The following is a 17,340-nucleotide window of genomic DNA, read 5'->3' on the forward strand; positions in this document are numbered from 1 at the left end:
AAAAACTTGACACACACGGACTGATAAACAGGATTGAAACTACATTCCTCACGCATATTCTGTTTATGTCATTCTCTGTCAAGCCTAGGCTTTGGAGGACCATGAAATCCACAACCATGATCGCTGTGATTCCCTGACCCAGATCCTGTGCCCCCCAAACATCCGCTTCCAGGCTCACCAAGGCCAGCAATATACCTCCTGCCCTGCACATCCCATGCAATGAAAAACAAACCAAGAGTACACACAAGATCTCAACTTACTATGAGACAGATGCCTTATAGTGCCAAGAACACTGCTGCAACCTGCTTCACACAACTGTGGTTCAGAGGCAAAAGTTAACAAAACCACAGCAAAGGCACAACCATCAGGTTTGCATAGAGAAAATGTGCTCCGTGTCTGCACAAATAAGGACATCCAAGTGACAGACACATAGGAACTTTTCCTGCAGCTCAGCAGCACAGCAAGCGAGACCTTCATGCTGTTGGGTGCAACAGGGTTTGATGAACTAAAAACCAGAAGGAATTCAGCACTGAAGGATTGGCACTGACCTGGATTCCTTTCCTATCCCTGGAAAAGTCACAACTTGCTATCTTTAGTTTCCCCCTATTTCAGTGAGGATAAGGCTCCTCGCTGACTCCTGTTACTTCACAGCATCACGGGAAAAAGAGACATGAGGACATCCTTGTGAGTGCGGCATGCTGCATAGGAATGTTTCTGAGAGACAAACGAATAAAATGAAAAGAGAGAAGGTACCAACACCAATATCAGAGAGGATGAGCAATGGGAAATGATTGGGACTTTTACTGATGATTTTCATAGAGACAACACTTCACCCAAAGGGACCAAAGGCAAAGATTCTCCAGCAGGCACCCCCGAGGTCAGCTCTCTCCATCAGCCCTGCCATTGCATCTCATTGCTAATCCTACCCAGGTTCAGCAATGAGCCAACACCCACGAGCAGTGCAGTACTGGTACCCCCAGCCCTGCAGCATGCCCCGCATTGGGTTGGCCATGCCTCGGCCTTTCTTGTGCATCGTGGCTACAAGGCCAGCACTGCCTGCTCAGCTAGGTTCATCGTGTGTTGTGCAGGGTGTGCATCTCCCACACAGCAAACAATGACTAGTCCTTTCTATTTCAAGCAGCCCTGCAGTGTAAACCCATCTCCTCCCTTTGATAAGAGCCCTATCGCTAGATAGCATTAATCCCCATCCCTCTCTTGGCACAAGGAAATACAGCTTTGCAGGCAGGGTAGATAAAATCACTGCTCCATGCAGTTATGGTTTTTATTTTTTATTTTTAAATGGGGTGTCTGGTATCCCGCAAAAACATATATGAGGACAGCCCCAAACAGCACTGACAGTGTGCAGGGTCTCAAGGTGCAGTTGTCCTCCCCACCTCCTACTGTATTCAGTAGGACTGAAGCATTTTCAGTGTCTTTCTAGACCAGGAAAAAGGCCTTCCGAGACAAACCGAGTTTCCTGTTCAATATTTCATGCAATGACTCCTCCAAAGGTGTAAACAGGAATAATGCCTCTTCACTTAGTCAGCAAACGAGCGTCTGCCTTCCCTTCCTTTTATTGCCTTTACACGTTAAATGCCATTTAGACGGGGATTTGCCAGATGTCCAGCTTTGGCTAGGGCTCCGCAGGTTGTGGGAAGCCTAGCAAGGTTCCCATCCAGATCTGCAGGTGGATTTAGGGAGAGAGGATGCACTCGGCTTTCGCAGCACTCACCCCTCACCTTTCTCCCTGACAGGGACCTACAGGGAGCCACGTACTTCAGAGAGGTTGCATATCTGGGCTCAGGCAAACTGCTTCACTTAGAGCAGTAAGCCACATTTCCAAGCCATGCCTTGAAAAAACCAAAGCACCCTCCCAGAAGATCTTTGGGAGCAGTTCCCTTTTGAGAAGAGAAAGTTAAACCGCTGGGGCACCACCTATAAAAATTCCTGACATGCACAAAAGCAGCGCTCTGCCCAAGCACCCCAACTCTGGCTGCCGGGGAGGGAAGGCACTATGCCAGCTCTTGCTCTGCCATGGCCACGCTTCCTTCCAACCCCATCACCAGCGAGAATGCTGAGTGCATGTCACAGCCATCAAATGGTCTTTTAGCTAAGTGACAACAGACACGATTTGGAGTCAGCACATTTTGATTACGGCGCATTGTTAGCAGGATTCAAAAGAGCACTCGCATCGCGGTATCGTTCAACATAAAAATTAAATTGCGACGTAATGAGCTTCGTTCCAGCTACACCTTTCCTTCTGAACAGATCCCATACCTGCAGAGGCCGTGCTGGGTGTGCAATGTGTTCCTGATTACAACGCATACGTATGCCTAATCTCGAGGGCGCCGCCTTGTTTTCGAAGGCGCTCGGCAAGTCACGCACTCGGGTACGTGCTGCCCGTTATCTGCAGGAGGCTTACAACTGGAATCCCCATGATTCACATTTTCCAACTCTCATGTCCAAACCCTTCCCCAGACCAGCTCCTCCACGCTCTGCCGTTTCACAACCCGCCACATTTGCAGCCAGGCAGAAGCAAGCCACATGCCAGGCAGCTGCTGGCCACAACGGAGATCATCCCTGGGCAGCGGGCACATTGTGGGATGGCGTCCAGCCCAAAGTGGCCATGGCTCCCCACCGCCTCTACCCGCTCATTGAGGAATGGCTGAGAAGCACATGGCTGGCTTCCAGAACCACCCCGAAGAGTTGGGCTGGGAGGTCCCTGAGGCTTTGCTGTTCCTCCTGAGAAGGGTGTGGGAAGCGAGCAGTGTTGCAGCCACGTAGCTGGCTCACTGGGCTCGGCATAACCCTGCACCTTGGGATGGATAGGCTGGCCACCACCCCACTACTGTTCCCTGCCAGCCACGTGGCCCCACTCTTTCTGCAGGACTCTGAGGGTGCTGCTACTTCCTTCAACCCATGTTTACATTACACTTAAAATGCAAAAGACAGCAGAAGGGGCCAAAACCAAAGCACAAAGCAACTGAAAGTAACTTCCACTGTCAGGCTTTAGGTTCAGCAGATTGTTTCCCGGTGGCAACAAAATGGAAGCATTTTGCTTTCTTCATGCTGTTTTTCTAAACTATGTGCAAAGTGAAATAATGAATTTCTGTTAACATACCACTTCTTAGCTTCACATAAATCCTGTACCTCGCTATCGCTATATGACAGATAAACTAAGATACCAACAGCTACACTGCACAGCCCTACCCTATGATACAGAATGAGAAGCAGAAAATTGGAGCTCATGAGCAACTTGTCTTGCCCCAAAGCTTCAGGGACAGCCCAGAAAGAGCACCCACACTCCCCTCCCTCCTCGTGCTGCCAGCGGTTGTGTTTACTACCCTGTCCCTCTGCCATCACCGCACTGCTCTCAGCCATATCCAGCTCAACACTGTGGCCTAAAATGAGGGATATTTCTTAAATTCCAATCACAAGGACACTTCCCTCATCAAAAAATATCTGGCCAACCCATTCACACAGGATACTTTCGTGGGCCAGCAAAGAGCTCAGGGCCGAGGCCAGCACAGCATGGAGCAACTCAGTGCGCACAGCTGGGAGCAGAGGGGCCCTCCCTGCCTCAATCCTAAAATCAAAGGCAAAACTGCCACCTCCTCAATCCCTGGCATGGCTCCTTGCGGCAACAGCCATGTCCTGCTCTGAGGGCTGACACACAGCTCATCAAACTGGGTGCAGTCCTAGCCGGCTCATGACAGGGCTGAACTCTATCGGTCTGCTTTTGCCCACACGCACCAAGGCTGCTCTTCAAAATCCCCTCCGACAACGAGACGAAATTCCTCACATTCAGACATCATTTTCCGCCGTTTCTGCTTGCACAGGCAGCAGTGGCCCTGCACCCTTGCAAACGGGACAGACAAAGCAGCAACAGCAGCAGTGGAGCTTTTAATCCGCTCTTCTCCTCTCCTACCGACAGCGCCGCAGCCTTAAATGGAGCTGGTTAAAAGCCAGCCTCAAAAACACGAGCGGTGCTCTGACCTGCTCTGCAACAACAACAGCGCAAGGGGACAAAAACTTCAACACCGGCTGAATGAAATGAAAATTACAAGGTAAAGGTCGCATTCCCTGAACTTGTGCCAACTGCAAGACTCTTACATTACAGTGCCGCAGCCTTCCAAATTTTAAATACAATAATTTTCTGTATTAAGGGCCCAGTAACCCTAATGGAGGCATAATTAGGCATTTATGCCAGGCCCATATGAGAGAAGCTTGAAAAACTTAAATAAACTGTGAATGGCAGGATTAATACCACAGCTTTTCATTTTGTACAGCTGTTTGAATACAGTGCACTGACTGTGATGGCATCAGCTGTTGCTTTACTCTCAGTCAGTATTTCTGAGGTTAAAACAGGCAGTTCTTTTAACCAAATGAATAATTACCCCTCTCATTGTTGGCCTGTTTGCTTCAGCAAAGAGGGGCTGGATGCATATTTGCTTTACATTAAAAAAAAGAAAGAAAAAAAAAAAAAGAAAGAAAGAAAGAAAGGAAGGAAGAAAGAAAGGAGGAAAGAAAGGAGGAAAGAAAGGAGGAAAGAAAGGAGGAAAGAAAGGAGGAAAGAAAGGAAACGAAAAAAATAAAGAAAAAGCCAAACTGCAAATAAAATCAGATGGCCCAATGCAAAGCCCATTTGAAGCTAAGAGGAGAATTGTAATTCAGTGCATTGGTGAGCGGACGGGGGAGGAAATAATGCCGTTTTGGAGATCATCTGCACAAGTGGGGATATCATATAGATGCCGGGAGAGTCCTTGAGAAAACATCTCACCTCGGTCCCGACAGAAGAGGAAAGAAAATACTTTGGTGAAACGTAATTCGGTGTTTCTAGGAATGGCTCCAGTAGCAAACTGCTTACCAGTGCAAGGAGCCTTGTAAATTTCATTGTGAACGGAATGGGCAACGGCAAGTGTACGACACAGCACAGCATCTGCACGCGCAGCTTAGCCAGTAATAAGTAAAGAAATGTGTTAGTTAGAAGCTGTAGAAGACACCAGAAAATACTTCTAACAAAAATTCAAGCTCAGAGACCTTCAAGAATGAATACAAAACAGTTCCCAAAACTGTCTCCTTGCGTTTTTTTCCTAGTTCAGGTGAATTACCCTTCCCACAAATTAATTTTCAGTCCTTCGTTTTATAAATATCAGCTGATAAGCTTTAATTGCAATTTCCTCACTGTCTTTAAGCGCTTGCTTCTTGGTGGACATGGAACAAACTCTGCATATGGGTAGAACTTGCCGTGCAACAGCCGCGTGCCCAGTCCAGGAGGAGGGCTGGTGCCATGGGGAGCCTGACACCACATCCATGCAGGCAGTGCCACGCAAATTGCAGCCCTGGGCTCAGGGCTGGAGGATCCAGCCACAGCCCTCTGTTATACAGGCAGCGGTACAACAGCATCGCTCTCAATCTGAAGGAGCACCAGGCACGAGGCCGCTGGGGAAAGGCGAGCAAACCAAAAGTGGATGTGGCTGCTCTCATTGAAAAGAAAAGTGGCCTACTCCAAAGGGGATTAGGCTAAAGTGAACTACGGCCACTTTACTTCTGAATGAGAGCATCCACACAATAGCGCAATGCGCTTTAACTAATGCACTTTATTTTTACACCCAGGCAATTTGTCTTACCTCTCCTGAGTGTCCTTGTGCAGACGCGCCCCGGGACCCATCGAGTTCCCCGGCCAGCAGGAGCCTTCGAGCAGCCCCGCAGGCCACTGCATTTCCCTGCAATCCCATGACAGCCAACACGCAACTGGGGAGAGAGAGCTGGGGAGAGATGCTTCCCTGGGGTAGGTGGGGTTCTCTCATGCTAACAGAGACCAGGCCTGTCACCCAGGCAGGCCCTGAACTACACCACAACAAGGCCCTCCCGCAGCCATCAGCCTGCAGGGCTCCTGCTCTCACCTACATCCCCAGGCTAGGCTGGATCTTATTTATTTTCCCCTTTCTTGCAGGTAGTAAACAGGGAAAAGCAACCAAGCTAAGAAGGCAGCTGAAGGCTGGCGAGTTGTCTTGAAGCTGCATCACAAAATATCAGTGGTGAGAGAGATACCAGGTCATTAATCAGGGACAGAAATACGTCCAAATAACACAAAACACAAAATGTGCGCTCTATTAGAGGTTGGAGTCACCCTCTCCAAAACACTGTTGCAATGGCAGGAAAATAAAAAAAACAACCAACCAACCTAAACAGTCATTTACAAATTTGCTGGGTGAGTCAAAGCCTGTTACAAGCAACTGAGCATCCGGGGAGCGAGGGAACGCGCCAAGGACACACGATGGTACGGCAGCACACCCGGCTCTCCTCACACACAAACCCTGGCTGGGAAACAACTCCAGAAACGTTCCACAATTTTAATGACTGGTTCGGAACAATCCTCGTCTTTATTTTCTGAAATTTGTTTAGATTATACAAGATAGCTCCTCACTGCGAGCTCATGTGACCAAAAAAACCCCAAACGCAGCAATGCAAAACAAAGAGGAGACTCTCTAATTTAAAGAAGCTGTGCCGAATTTTCACCGTGTTTTAAGCTGCTTTTTTAAAGCAGTATTTATCAGTGTGACTTACGCTTACTCGTTTTGATTGACTGCGTTATAATCTGATTTTTTCAGTGCTAACATCACCCGCTCTGGGATCCAGCGACCCGTGTGCTTGTGCAGGGCCCATTGTTTTCACTGCTACCTGCACACGGGTAGCGAGGGAAGAATCAAACCTGTGCCTACCAGGACTAAACATAAAGCAAAGCTCATTTTGCTCAGCTCATTTCTAAGCTGCCCCAAAAGAATAACCCTGCAGAATAACCGCGTTCCGAATCGCGGTGACACCGCGAGCTCCCGCTTATAGGAATGCTTTGGGGCAGGTTGGCGGATGTTTATGACAAGTTCCAGAGTTTCCTGGCTGATTTTAAAATAGATATTGGAAAAAAAAAAAAATGAAAAGGAGAATTGAAATTCTGCTTTGCGAACTTCAGTTTAGAAAACTTCATACGAGAGTTGGGCCTGAGCATGGGAGGCTGCGAGTATTCTGCCCAGCAGTGAGGATGAATACATTTGGGCTCATAAGTGATTAAAACAAAAAATAAAAATCAGCAGAGATTCTTGAATTCAAATGAAATAACAGATGAAAGAAAATACATTCAAAGCTGTATCGCTTTAACAGCATATTTACTTGCTTTAAGAAACCTGCTTTTGCTAATGCCATTGCAGCCGCAGTGCTCCTGATGGGAACAGGCCCCGAATAGAAATGAACGCGCCCTGTCTTTTACTTTACGCAGCCTGCTCAGCTCCTAAATACTGTGGGGAAAAAAGAAGCAGCCCCCAAAAAGGCATAAAAAGGACTCGTTGGCTCAAGGTGGCATAAAGTCAGGGGCACAGCTTTCCATTTGGAGGTTTTGAAATACTGTTTTACCAGCTCTCCTCCACGTCCCACATCACCGTAACGCTTTCATTAAGCAGAACCGATCTCTGCCTTGCACTCTCAGTGCTGCGTCTACCCGCTCCTCCAACATGGGAGTACACACAGCAAAGACAGTAACATGTGCAACTTTTCCCACTCCTTGACGCCATACATGGGTTTGAAAATACCTGCAAGGAACTCCCGGAGTAAAACAGTATCTCTTCACCTCCTTTATTTTTTTTCCCCTCCGCCAAAGGCATTATTTAACACCATCTGTAGCAAGCAAGAACCAATAGGTCTGAATGTTCAGAGAAGTTACTGTAGTTGGAAGGAGTGGATGCCCTCACCGGCCCATCCACCTCTATGCACAGCACACAGCACTCCCAGTTTACGATACTATCTTCGTAAAGAACATCGCATTTAAGCAACATTTCCACCCCTCGCAAACTGTCTGTCTGCATTTTGTTTGCAGAACCCCTCCAACTGCACGCATTAAAAACACCTACTGCAACATAAATACAAGTGTTTGCTTTACGATATACATATATATATATATATATATATATATATGATATACAATCACCCAAGAAGGGCCATCTAAAACACCACAGTTGCAAACATTTAAGACTGTAACAAAAATGACTGCGACTTCAGTATTGGTTTACTATCCTTCAACAATTTCCCTGACAGTGGAATCAAATAATGTTGAATTATGGACCTTCTTACAGGAAGTCTTATTTCACGTTCATTTTTTGATCATTTCCCCCTGCGTACCTATCGGAATCCGACCGTTTGCCATTTCTACTTTACATATTTCTGCAGATGTCATTGGCTTATATGTGATTCAGTTATAATTTGGCCATGTAAAGCCGCTCAGCAAGTTTATTTCACCTAAGCAAAGCCCATTTTGCCCCCCAAAAAAGCCATGTTACGCTTCTAACGTACTTTGAGTGCGGTGGCCACTCTGTTCCCTGCTTTTCTTAAGGGAGGCTTTATCCAGACATACTCCAGGGAAACGTATCTGCAAAAAGCCCAATTTTACAGCTCGGATTCGAGCACCTGGGAGCCAAGGTGAAGAGCTTCCACCACCCGGCCCCTGGGAGCCGTTCAGCGGATCTGGAGTCCCTAAGAAATGGAATTTCTTCTGTGCGGGTGGGGTTCCGCACAGGACCGACTTTTCCCATCTGCATCACGCAACAGCTGTGTTTTAAATCTTTCCAGACTACGACAAACATTTGAAAATTTAAACACAACAATGTTTGAAAAGCTAATGATTAAAAAAAGGTTTATTTTGAAACTCCGGCAATGGGCGCGAGGGCAGAGAGGGGTTTAGAGCCACGTTCCCCAGCTCGCCGCTCCCAAGCGAAACCCCAACTCCTGCCCTTTCCTTCTGGAAGCAGCAGCCCGGCGGGTCCCACCCTGGCAGGCAGCGGGGTCGCGCCTGCGGGAGAAGGATGCTATTGGAGTGACCTCTGGCCAGCGCGCCAGTTAAATCACCGAACAATGGCCAGCGTTATGGGGCTTTCCTGCGCAAAATCTGGCATTAGTGTCACTGCCTTCCATTAAGCGGGGGGACTTAAAGGCGCTGGCATAGAGGGGCCTAGGAGGGGAGAATAAATAAGGGGAAACCAATAAATTAAAAAAAAAAAACCCTGTTAACTGTAACCTTTACTACCACAATATACGAAAATGTAATTAAACCCATCATAAAAGCTTTTACATACTTACTCTTTTATGACTCTCGAAAGCACAAAGGCGCGCAGCCCGCGCGCACCGCGCACCTCCCGCAATAAACGCACCGCGCGGGGACATCCTAATTAGCCGCAGCGGCGACGAGCACTCAACACCCCATTAGCTGCCCATTAGGGCCCAGATCCTGCCTGCCCCGGCCCCGGCGGCGCCGCGTCCCCGGGCAAAGCCCGCGGCTCTGGGCTCGGCCGCGCAACGTTGCGTCTTTTCCCTTCCGCGGGGCTGCGCGCTTCTTGCGCGGGGAGCTCCGGGAGAACGGCCGGCCCCGCGCAGCGCCCGCGCTCCTCGGTGAGGTGTAGGGGGGACCGTGGGACGGGGACCCCCTCACCCCCGACAACCCCCAAAATTGCAGCTTCGTTTCTTTAGCTTTCGCTTTAATAAAATAATGATTCGTTGGGAAAATGGGGTATAAATCTTCATTTTGGAGGCAATTAAAGTGTTGATTTCATTCGTGCCCCTAAGCGATTCTTGTAATTTGCTCAAATAGCTTTATGTACCCAGCACTCCAGAGCTTTTAGAAACCCATTTTCTAGTTAGACTTGTTGGATTACAATTCGGATACAACGGCGACGAGGCCGGCTCTCCCCATCCCGATCTCGGCCGCAGGACCCCCCCATCACCCCCCGCGGGGCAGCGGGATCCCGGGCGGCATCGCCCCGGTCCCCCCCCAGCGCCGAACGCCGCAGCTTTGCCCCTTCGCAGCGCTTCGAGGGCACAAAGCCCGAAAGTAGAAGCCCCTCATCTCTCCACCCCCCATCCCGCAGCCTGTGCTGCGGGGGGAAATACTGGGGCCAGTGCCCCCGCCGCGATGCAACGCACCTTTCTGCCGGGCTCTACGCACAACTCCTGGCGGTAATGGCATAAGCGGTTGAAGGGAACCGCTGTCTGCTCGGCTGCGCCTTCCTTTAACAAAAGGAAACCTCCAGAGTCGGGAGCTTATTGCTCCTAACACCGTATTTACGGAGCGGATCATACGGGAGAAATAACTTGGGCTTCCAGAGACGGCTGCCGCCGGCCCCCCCCCCCCTCCCTTCACCCCCCCATCCCCCTCGCTGCCCTCCGCTCGAGCGGGCAGAGAAAGCCGACCCGAAAAAAAAAAGAACCAACTCGCAGCCACCTCCGTTCTGCTCCCGACCTCCCGAGCCCGGCGCTCCCGCACGGGGAGCAGAGAGAGGCGCACACGGCGACGCGGGGTGGAAGAAGGGGAAAAGCTCCTTGCAGCCCCCCTCCTGGTGTCCCCCCGGGCACAGCAGCGCAGAGCTCCGCGCAGCACAGCCCCGACCTGGCACGGCCAGAGCCGCACAGCGCCTCGGGGCTTCGCCTGGGGTTCCGAGCTCTCTCTCTCTCGCTCTCTCACTCTCTCTCTCTCTCTCTTTTATTTTTAGAAAACTCGAACCGCAAATAATTTAAACCCCGGGTCCCGTTTTATTTTCTCCCCCCATCCCCCTTGATTTTTTTTTTTTCCCCCTATTAAGTAAAATAAAATGGGCGCGTTTGCAGCAGGCAGGCGTGCACAAAGCAATGTTCACTGAAGTCTAAAAGCGTTCGGCCAAGGAAAACTGACAAGACAGACTAATGAACCGTAGAGACGGGAAGAAAATAGCCAGCATTTGCTAGATTTCAAACCCTCTCTGTCTTCCCCGGACCACCTATCTCGGATTTTATTATTATTTTTGTGTACGGCTCCAGCCATCCCTTTTCTAAGCCACCAGAAGCCGGCGATTCACGGATAACACTTCTATTATTGTAAAGGGTAAATAAAATAAAGACAAAAATTAAAAGCGACAAGAACCAGGTCGAGTTTGCAGGCGACGCTTTTACAAGCTCATCTCGCCAGGTCGAATCCGGGAGCAAGCCTTAATGAAGCAATAATAGCCGCATTATTCAAAAATTTTCATTTCGATGGAAATTTATCTAAAAGGGACTTAATCATATGCAAATAATAAAAGGAGGCGTAGTGACCCGGCGAGCGCTCTGCATACAGATCTCAATGCGCGGCACTGCGGGACCGTACCTGATCGGTGAGGTTTGCCGACCGCGTTATGTCCTCGCTGTCCGATTTTGATCCGCCCTCTCTATCGTCTATGACCAAATCGATAGGCATTTTTCCTTTCAAACAGCTAATATACCGGTGGCAGAAATTGTCACATAATTCGTGTACCTACATTGAGGTGGGGGGGGGTGGAGGGGGGAGAAGAGGAAAAGGAAAAAGGAGGGAGGGGGGGGGGGAAGGAAGAAAATATAATCAGGAATGCATAAGTAAAATTGACAAGTGCAACCAGTCTCCCCCTTTCACCCCTGTGACATCCGAAGTCCTAAATAGGGGAAACACACTGCAATTATCCCCCCGAGACCTCCCGACGCATCCAGAATTAGGAATAACTTTCTTTTCTCGCAAAATAGAGATATCCCAGAAAATTGACAGTGACAAGATGATTCACAGGCTACAACATATTCAACACCCGTGTTAAATTCATCTGCTCCCGGAGCTGTGGCCATTAGAGAGGTGACCTGCATGGGTGACATTTAAGGTAAACTATTTAATTTCAGCCGGTGATTTCATCGCAAACCCTTTCCAAAGGGGGATGAGGAGAGGAAAAGGGATTAAAACAACAACAACAACGACAAAACCACCAAGAAAACAAAACGATGCTCAGTGCTGAGATACGCTGCAGGCATCCGAGCCGTACCTGCGCTGCCCGCACCAACGGGGCAGATTTTAGCGCATTTCGCACGGGGTGAGAACGAGCTGCCACCGGCGCTCGGAGAAAGCGACTGAGGGGCTGTGGACTTTAAAACCTCTCCGAACGTTTCTTTTTTAGGAGAAAAAGGACTGAGTGCCGGTGGCGGGGAGGCAGCGCTCGCCCCGCTCGGGTGGCACCGCACCGCGGACGCAGCGCCGTTGCGGGGCCGCAGCGCTTTCTCCTCCCGGAGGTGCGCGGTCGTTGCCGGTGGCCAAACCCAGAACCCGGCCCCGGCACCCGGCTCTGCTTTGTCTCTGCGAAACGTTACGGGACAGCCCCGTGCCCTCGGCCTGACCCCCGCTGATGGCTCTTCAGATAGAAATAAATAAAGCGACAAACAAACAAGGGAATAAATAAAACAAACCCCATCCCGACTGACTGCCACCGACCCCGTTTGTCCTTCCCATCCGCCCCCCACCTCATCCTCGCTAAATAAATCCTCCCTTTCACCCCCAAACCCCAGCGCCGGGGCTCGGAGAGCAGAGCAGAGCGGTGCCGTTCGGCACCCGGGGCTGCGGCGGTGTACAAAGAGCACAATGAGAGCAGGGCCCGGGCGTGGGGAGCCGGGCGTGGGGCTGCAATTGTAATTAAACTGCGAAGAGAAATGGACGCCGAGATTGGTCTTGACACTAATTACCAGCCAGAAAGACATTTATGCAAATTTACCAGAAGCCTCAACTTCTGTGGGGCTGAAACGGAGGGGGAAGAAGGGGAGAGAGACAAAAAATTACCTTCTCTAATTCCAACAGATGAAACCTTAATACTTGTATGGCTTGGATCATCTGCAAAGACACAAACAGCACGTTTATCCCCCTCCGGGTGGGGCCACCCTTCCCCCCCATCGCCCCCCCGCTCCTGCCCCGCTTTGCTTTGGTGGTAAATAAAAACTTGTTTTGATTTATGGCGATGCCACTAAAAGTTAATAGCGGCGGCTTTGTGCGCTGCTTAACGAGAAGCGACCTGGAGCTCACCGAAAAATAAAAGCAACGGAGCGACGGGATTATGCGCATCGTAAACATCGCTTTTTGCAAAAGGGAAATAAAAAGACAAGTCCCCCTAAACACGGTCGCTTTGGGAAAGCGGGAGGAAGAGTCCTCTCAAAATAGTTCTGCATCGGTGAGGGGGGAAATAGAGAGCGGGGAGATGGGAACGCAGTCGGTGCGGCAGTGGCTGTGGGCAGGGAGAGGGGACCCCCCCGCGGCACAGCGCCGGGATGGGCCCGGTAACAGCGCTGCTAAAAGCGAAGGGCTACAGATCCACGTGAGAGGGTTTCGCTTTGGCACCGCGCGGCGCTTGTCACAGCCCGTAAGGAGAAGGCATAGAAGTTCCCAAAAAAAAAAAAAAAAAAAAAAAGGGAAGGGAAGGGGTGGGGGTGGGGAGAGGAAGAAGCGGTGTTAACTCTTACCAAGTTATCCAGTTCGGGATTAGAGGAAAAGAGGGGTTTCTCTGCTCGGATCTAAATAGAAGAAAGGAGAAGGGGAGGGGGGGGGGGGTGGTGTGTGAAATATACGAAAGATTTGAGATGCGGCAGCAGCACGATCAGACGTTATTACTTCTCGCTTCGTTACACTGCCGGGCCCACGGTGCAACCCTCCGCGCTCCCACGGAGCCCCGAGATGCTGCGGCCCGGCCCGGCCGGCGGGGACCCGAGCACGGGCACTGCGGGGAGCGCCCACAGCCCCCTATTCGGGGGGCCGCTTCGCTTTGCTTTCGCATCCCGCACTACGGGGGGGGGGAGGAGGGAAATGTGCATCTTTATCTCGGCCGAGACTTGTTTTTCTCGTTGGGATTTTTTTTTTTTTTTTTTTTTTTTTTTTTTTTTTTTTGCTGACCTGTTTGGCGAACACTGCTATGTCTTCATTGAAAGACTCAGAGGAGCAAACATCGCCTCCCGCTACCCCGGGTTCCCTGGGCGTGCATGTGGCTAATTCACATTTCTCAAAAATCAGTGCTAAAAGAGGGAACAGGGGGTGTCTGCAAGAAAATACAATGGTCACACACACATGCACGCACACACAGAAGGAGGGAGGAGGGAGAGAAAGAAAAAAAAAAAAAAAAAAAAAAGAACACAAATGAGAGCAGCACGGACCGAACGCACCGACCGTCAGTCCCGCGGCTGCGCGCCCGCGGAGCGGCTCCGAGCGCTGCTACCCGCCGACCCCCATCGTCCCCGGCCCGGCCCGCCCGCTGCCGCGCATCTCCCGGCACCCTTCGGCCAGGCTAAGAATAAACCCCAGCGGTTCCAGCAGCCATTTTGAATTAACTTTCCTTCACTTGGAACAAAATAAAAGAAAAGAGTGAGAAATCAAAATAAAACGCGTGTGTGAATGCACAATAACGACCCCGAAATTGTAATCTAAGGACGTACGCTTTCGGGCTTTTGATTCCAACCCCCACCCCCGCCCGGCCCAGCTGGAAGACTTTCTGGGAGCGAAAGTAAGGATAAAGGAGGGAGCAAGAAAAAGGAAAAATAAAGGGACGCCACCAGCAAAGCCCCTCCAGCACCCGAACCCCTCCGTCAGGGCAATGACACGGCCGGGAGCCCCACAGCCCCGCACGGCCCCCCCAGCTGTGCACCCGGAGCGACTGCGGGGCCCCCGGCCCCTTCCTTATTGCAAGAGAGGAGCGAGTGCGGGCACACACGCGTCTCGATGCATACATATATATTTTCTTCCTTTTTTTAATTTTTTTTTTTTTCCCCAGAACTTCATACTTCTTTTTTTTTTTTTTCTTTTTCTTTTTAATTTTAAGTTTTTCTTTCTTTCTTTTTGTTCTTTCTCCCGGAGGGCACAGAAATGAGCTCAGAGAGCCCTCCGGATTTCTGAGAAAGCGATCGAGCGCTGTGATTTCTCGCCTGCCGCAGCGCGCAACTCTTTGCAGAGCGATTTTTAAGAGGCTTTGAAAGTTCCCCCAAGGAGCGCTGCGGGCAGAGGGACTGCACCGCACACCGCTCCCACCCGGTCCGACCCGGCAAGTCTCCAAAATGTAAAACTAAAATCGTTAAGAGGTTGAGAAAAGCGGAGCAGCTCGGAGCTGTCCCCTCGCTGCGAGCGGGGCAGAAAGTTGGGCAAAGACACCCGCGCAGGTTGCGCCCTGGGAATATTTCCCCCTTCCTCCTCCGTGCGCTGTCTCCAACTTAGGGGGGCACGACAATGTTTTAACGGGGGGAAAAAATAAGATGGGGGGACGCGGGGGGGGCCAACCCGGCCCCATCTCCTAGCGCCGCGCAGGAGCATCCCCCCGGGGCCGCGCAAAGTTGCGCGGGCGCGCAGCCGCGCCCGGCACCTACCCGTAGATGGCATCTTTATCTCTCTTGAGGGCATCGTTGACCGAGGCGCCCATGGCGGGGGGCATGGCGTTGGCGTGGGCGGCGTGCGGGTACTGGTGCGAGTGGAGCGGCGGCCCGTGGTTCAGGTGGTGCACGGGCTGCATGGGGCGGGCGCCGTGCGGGTCCCCGTACATGGTGGTGGGGATGCCCACCCCCTCCATGCCGCCGTAGTGGGGCAGCTCGTCGTACTGCGGGGCACAGAGCGGACAGGGGTCAGCGGGGGGGGGGGGAGGTGGGTGCCCCCTCCTCCAGCTCTGGGGGGGAGAAGGCTGAGAACCCCGGGGAGAGGGGGCGGCAGCAAAATGCGGTTTATCTCGGCACCCCCCGCACCCCCCACGGTATAACTCGGCCCGAGTCGCCCCGCCGATAAACTTTTGGAGCCGGGTACCGAACCGGCGGGATGCGGAGTTCAGCGGTGGGGCGGGAGGTTAAAAAAGGAGAAAAACCGGGGGGTTCGCTTTGCCCGCCCGCACCCCGCTCCCGGCCCCGGGGAAGGGATTTCTTTGTTAAGGGTGGCAGGCGCGGGTCCCGGGCGGGGACAGTGCTGTGCGGGGTCCGTGCGGGGTGGGACACAGCTCGGCGGGGGGGGGGACGGGGAGCGAGCCCAAGTAGCAACGCACATGGCAGCGCCGCTCGCTTTAATTCGAATTAAAGGGACGCGCTGTTGGAGCCGCACCGAAAATGAAATTTCTTAAAAAGGGAGGGGAGAAAAAAAATAATAATAACAACGAGGAAAAAAAAACCGGAGGGTGGGAGTGGGAGAGAAGAAAGAAGAAAAAAAAGTTGCGCCTACAGGCAGCTCGGAGCTGCCCCGAAGGGCAGCGGCGCATCCTCGTAGCGCGGCGGAGCGCTCCTACAGCCAGACACGCGGAGCCGGGCACGGCGCTGGGCAGGAGGAGGGCAGCACCGCCGCCCCCGGCCCGGCCCCGGCCGCAAAGAGAGGGGCCCGAGAGCCGCCCCCGGGATGGGCGCACGGAGCCGGCAGCGCTCGCCGGGAGCGAGGAGCGGCCCGGGCCGGGCCACCGCGCCGTGCCTCGCTCCGAAGGGAGGGGAAGAAAAAGCAAAAAGTTTTTCGCAGCCCTCTGGCAGCCGCGTGTGGGTGTCGTTTCGCAGCGAACCGCAGGTTTGGATACGTACCCTTTGCGCCATCGGCCTGCTCGCTCCCTTCCTACTTCAACTTCTAATAAATCCTCCGTGAGGCCAGCGTGAAAGGAAAGAGCCGCGCAGTCCCCCCCCTCTCCCCAAAAATGCAAAAATCCCTCAGTGTCGCCAGCCAGGAAAGCCGCCGGGGGACGTCTTCGGCTCGCCGGGGCTCAGCGGAGCGGTGCGGTAACTCAGCATTAAAAAAAAAAAAAAAAAAAAAAAAAAAAAAAAAAAAAAAGAAGGAAAAAAAAAGAGGAGGAAAAAAATAATAATAACAATAATAATAATAATGAAAAAAAATTACAAAAATTACAAAAAAAAAAAATCAGCTCTGTCTCCTTCCTTCTTTTTTCCTCTCTTTCTTTCTCTCCTTCCTCCCTGCCCGCCTCTCTCCCTCTCTCCCTCTCTCCCCCTCTCGTTTCCAAGACAGCGGCGGGGCGAACGCAAATATCCGTTCCCGAGGCGCGCGGTGCCCCTCACGCCCCGCTCCCGGCTCCCATGGCTTTTTGCCACTCCGGCTGTCAATCACGGGCGGTGTCAAGGTGCTGAATGACTGATGGCGATCCGCTGCGTGCGCTCCCACCGCGCAGGACACCGCCAATGTGGGCTTTTGCTCGGGCGCGCTCTCACCAAAAAGGAAGGAAAAAAAAAAAAAAAAAAAAGGGAGAGAGAGGAAAATTTTTTTTTTTTTTGCGGAAAAAAAAATTAAAAAATCGGGGAAGGAGGAGGAGGAGGAGGGAGAGGAGGGGGAGAATTAAAAATTAAAGCGCGCCGGCTCCCTTTATTATGGTTATTATGACGGCGCTGCCGGCGGGGGCTCTCTGCTCGCTCCTCCTCGCCGCGCTCCGCATCCCCCGCCGCCGCCGGCGCGCTCTGCCCCTGCGCGGCCGCCGGGCGAGGCTGGAGGCGGAGGCGGGCGCGGGCCGGGGGCCGGGCGGGGCGGGCGGGCGCGGGGGGGGGCGCTGCCGCCGCCGCCGC

General features: G+C 51.9%; 1 protein-coding gene across 4 annotated transcripts in view; it reads right to left on the reverse strand.

The window, feature by feature from the left end:
• Positions 1-17,136, reverse strand: part of MEIS1 (Meis homeobox 1) — a 93,774-nt gene extending 76,638 nt beyond the window's left edge. For 2 of the 4 annotated variants that reach the window (XM_085218763.1, XM_085218765.1), the window contains exons 1-6: positions 16,357-17,136; positions 15,181-15,407; positions 13,724-13,865; positions 13,297-13,347; positions 12,623-12,673; positions 11,162-11,308 (exon numbers count right to left, since the gene is read on the reverse strand). In XM_085218763.1, the coding sequence (XP_085074889.1) occupies positions 11,162-11,308; positions 12,623-12,673; positions 13,297-13,347; positions 13,724-13,865; positions 15,181-15,407; positions 16,357-16,368 (630 nt within the window). In that variant the 5' untranslated portion in view covers positions 16,369-17,136. Of the gene's footprint in view, positions 1-11,161; positions 11,309-12,309; positions 12,559-12,622; positions 12,674-13,296; positions 13,348-13,723; positions 13,866-15,180; positions 15,408-16,356 lie in introns of those variants that run through there. The other 2 variants (XM_085218764.1, XM_085218766.1) reach the window with 2 other exon arrangements.
• Positions 17,137-17,340: the final 204 nt, after the last annotated feature.

Source organism: Meleagris gallopavo, chromosome 2 (genome assembly GCF_905368555.1).
Source record: "Meleagris gallopavo chromosome 2, MGAL_WU_HG_1.1, whole genome shotgun sequence".
Lineage (NCBI taxonomy): Eukaryota > Metazoa > Chordata > Aves > Galliformes > Phasianidae > Meleagris > Meleagris gallopavo.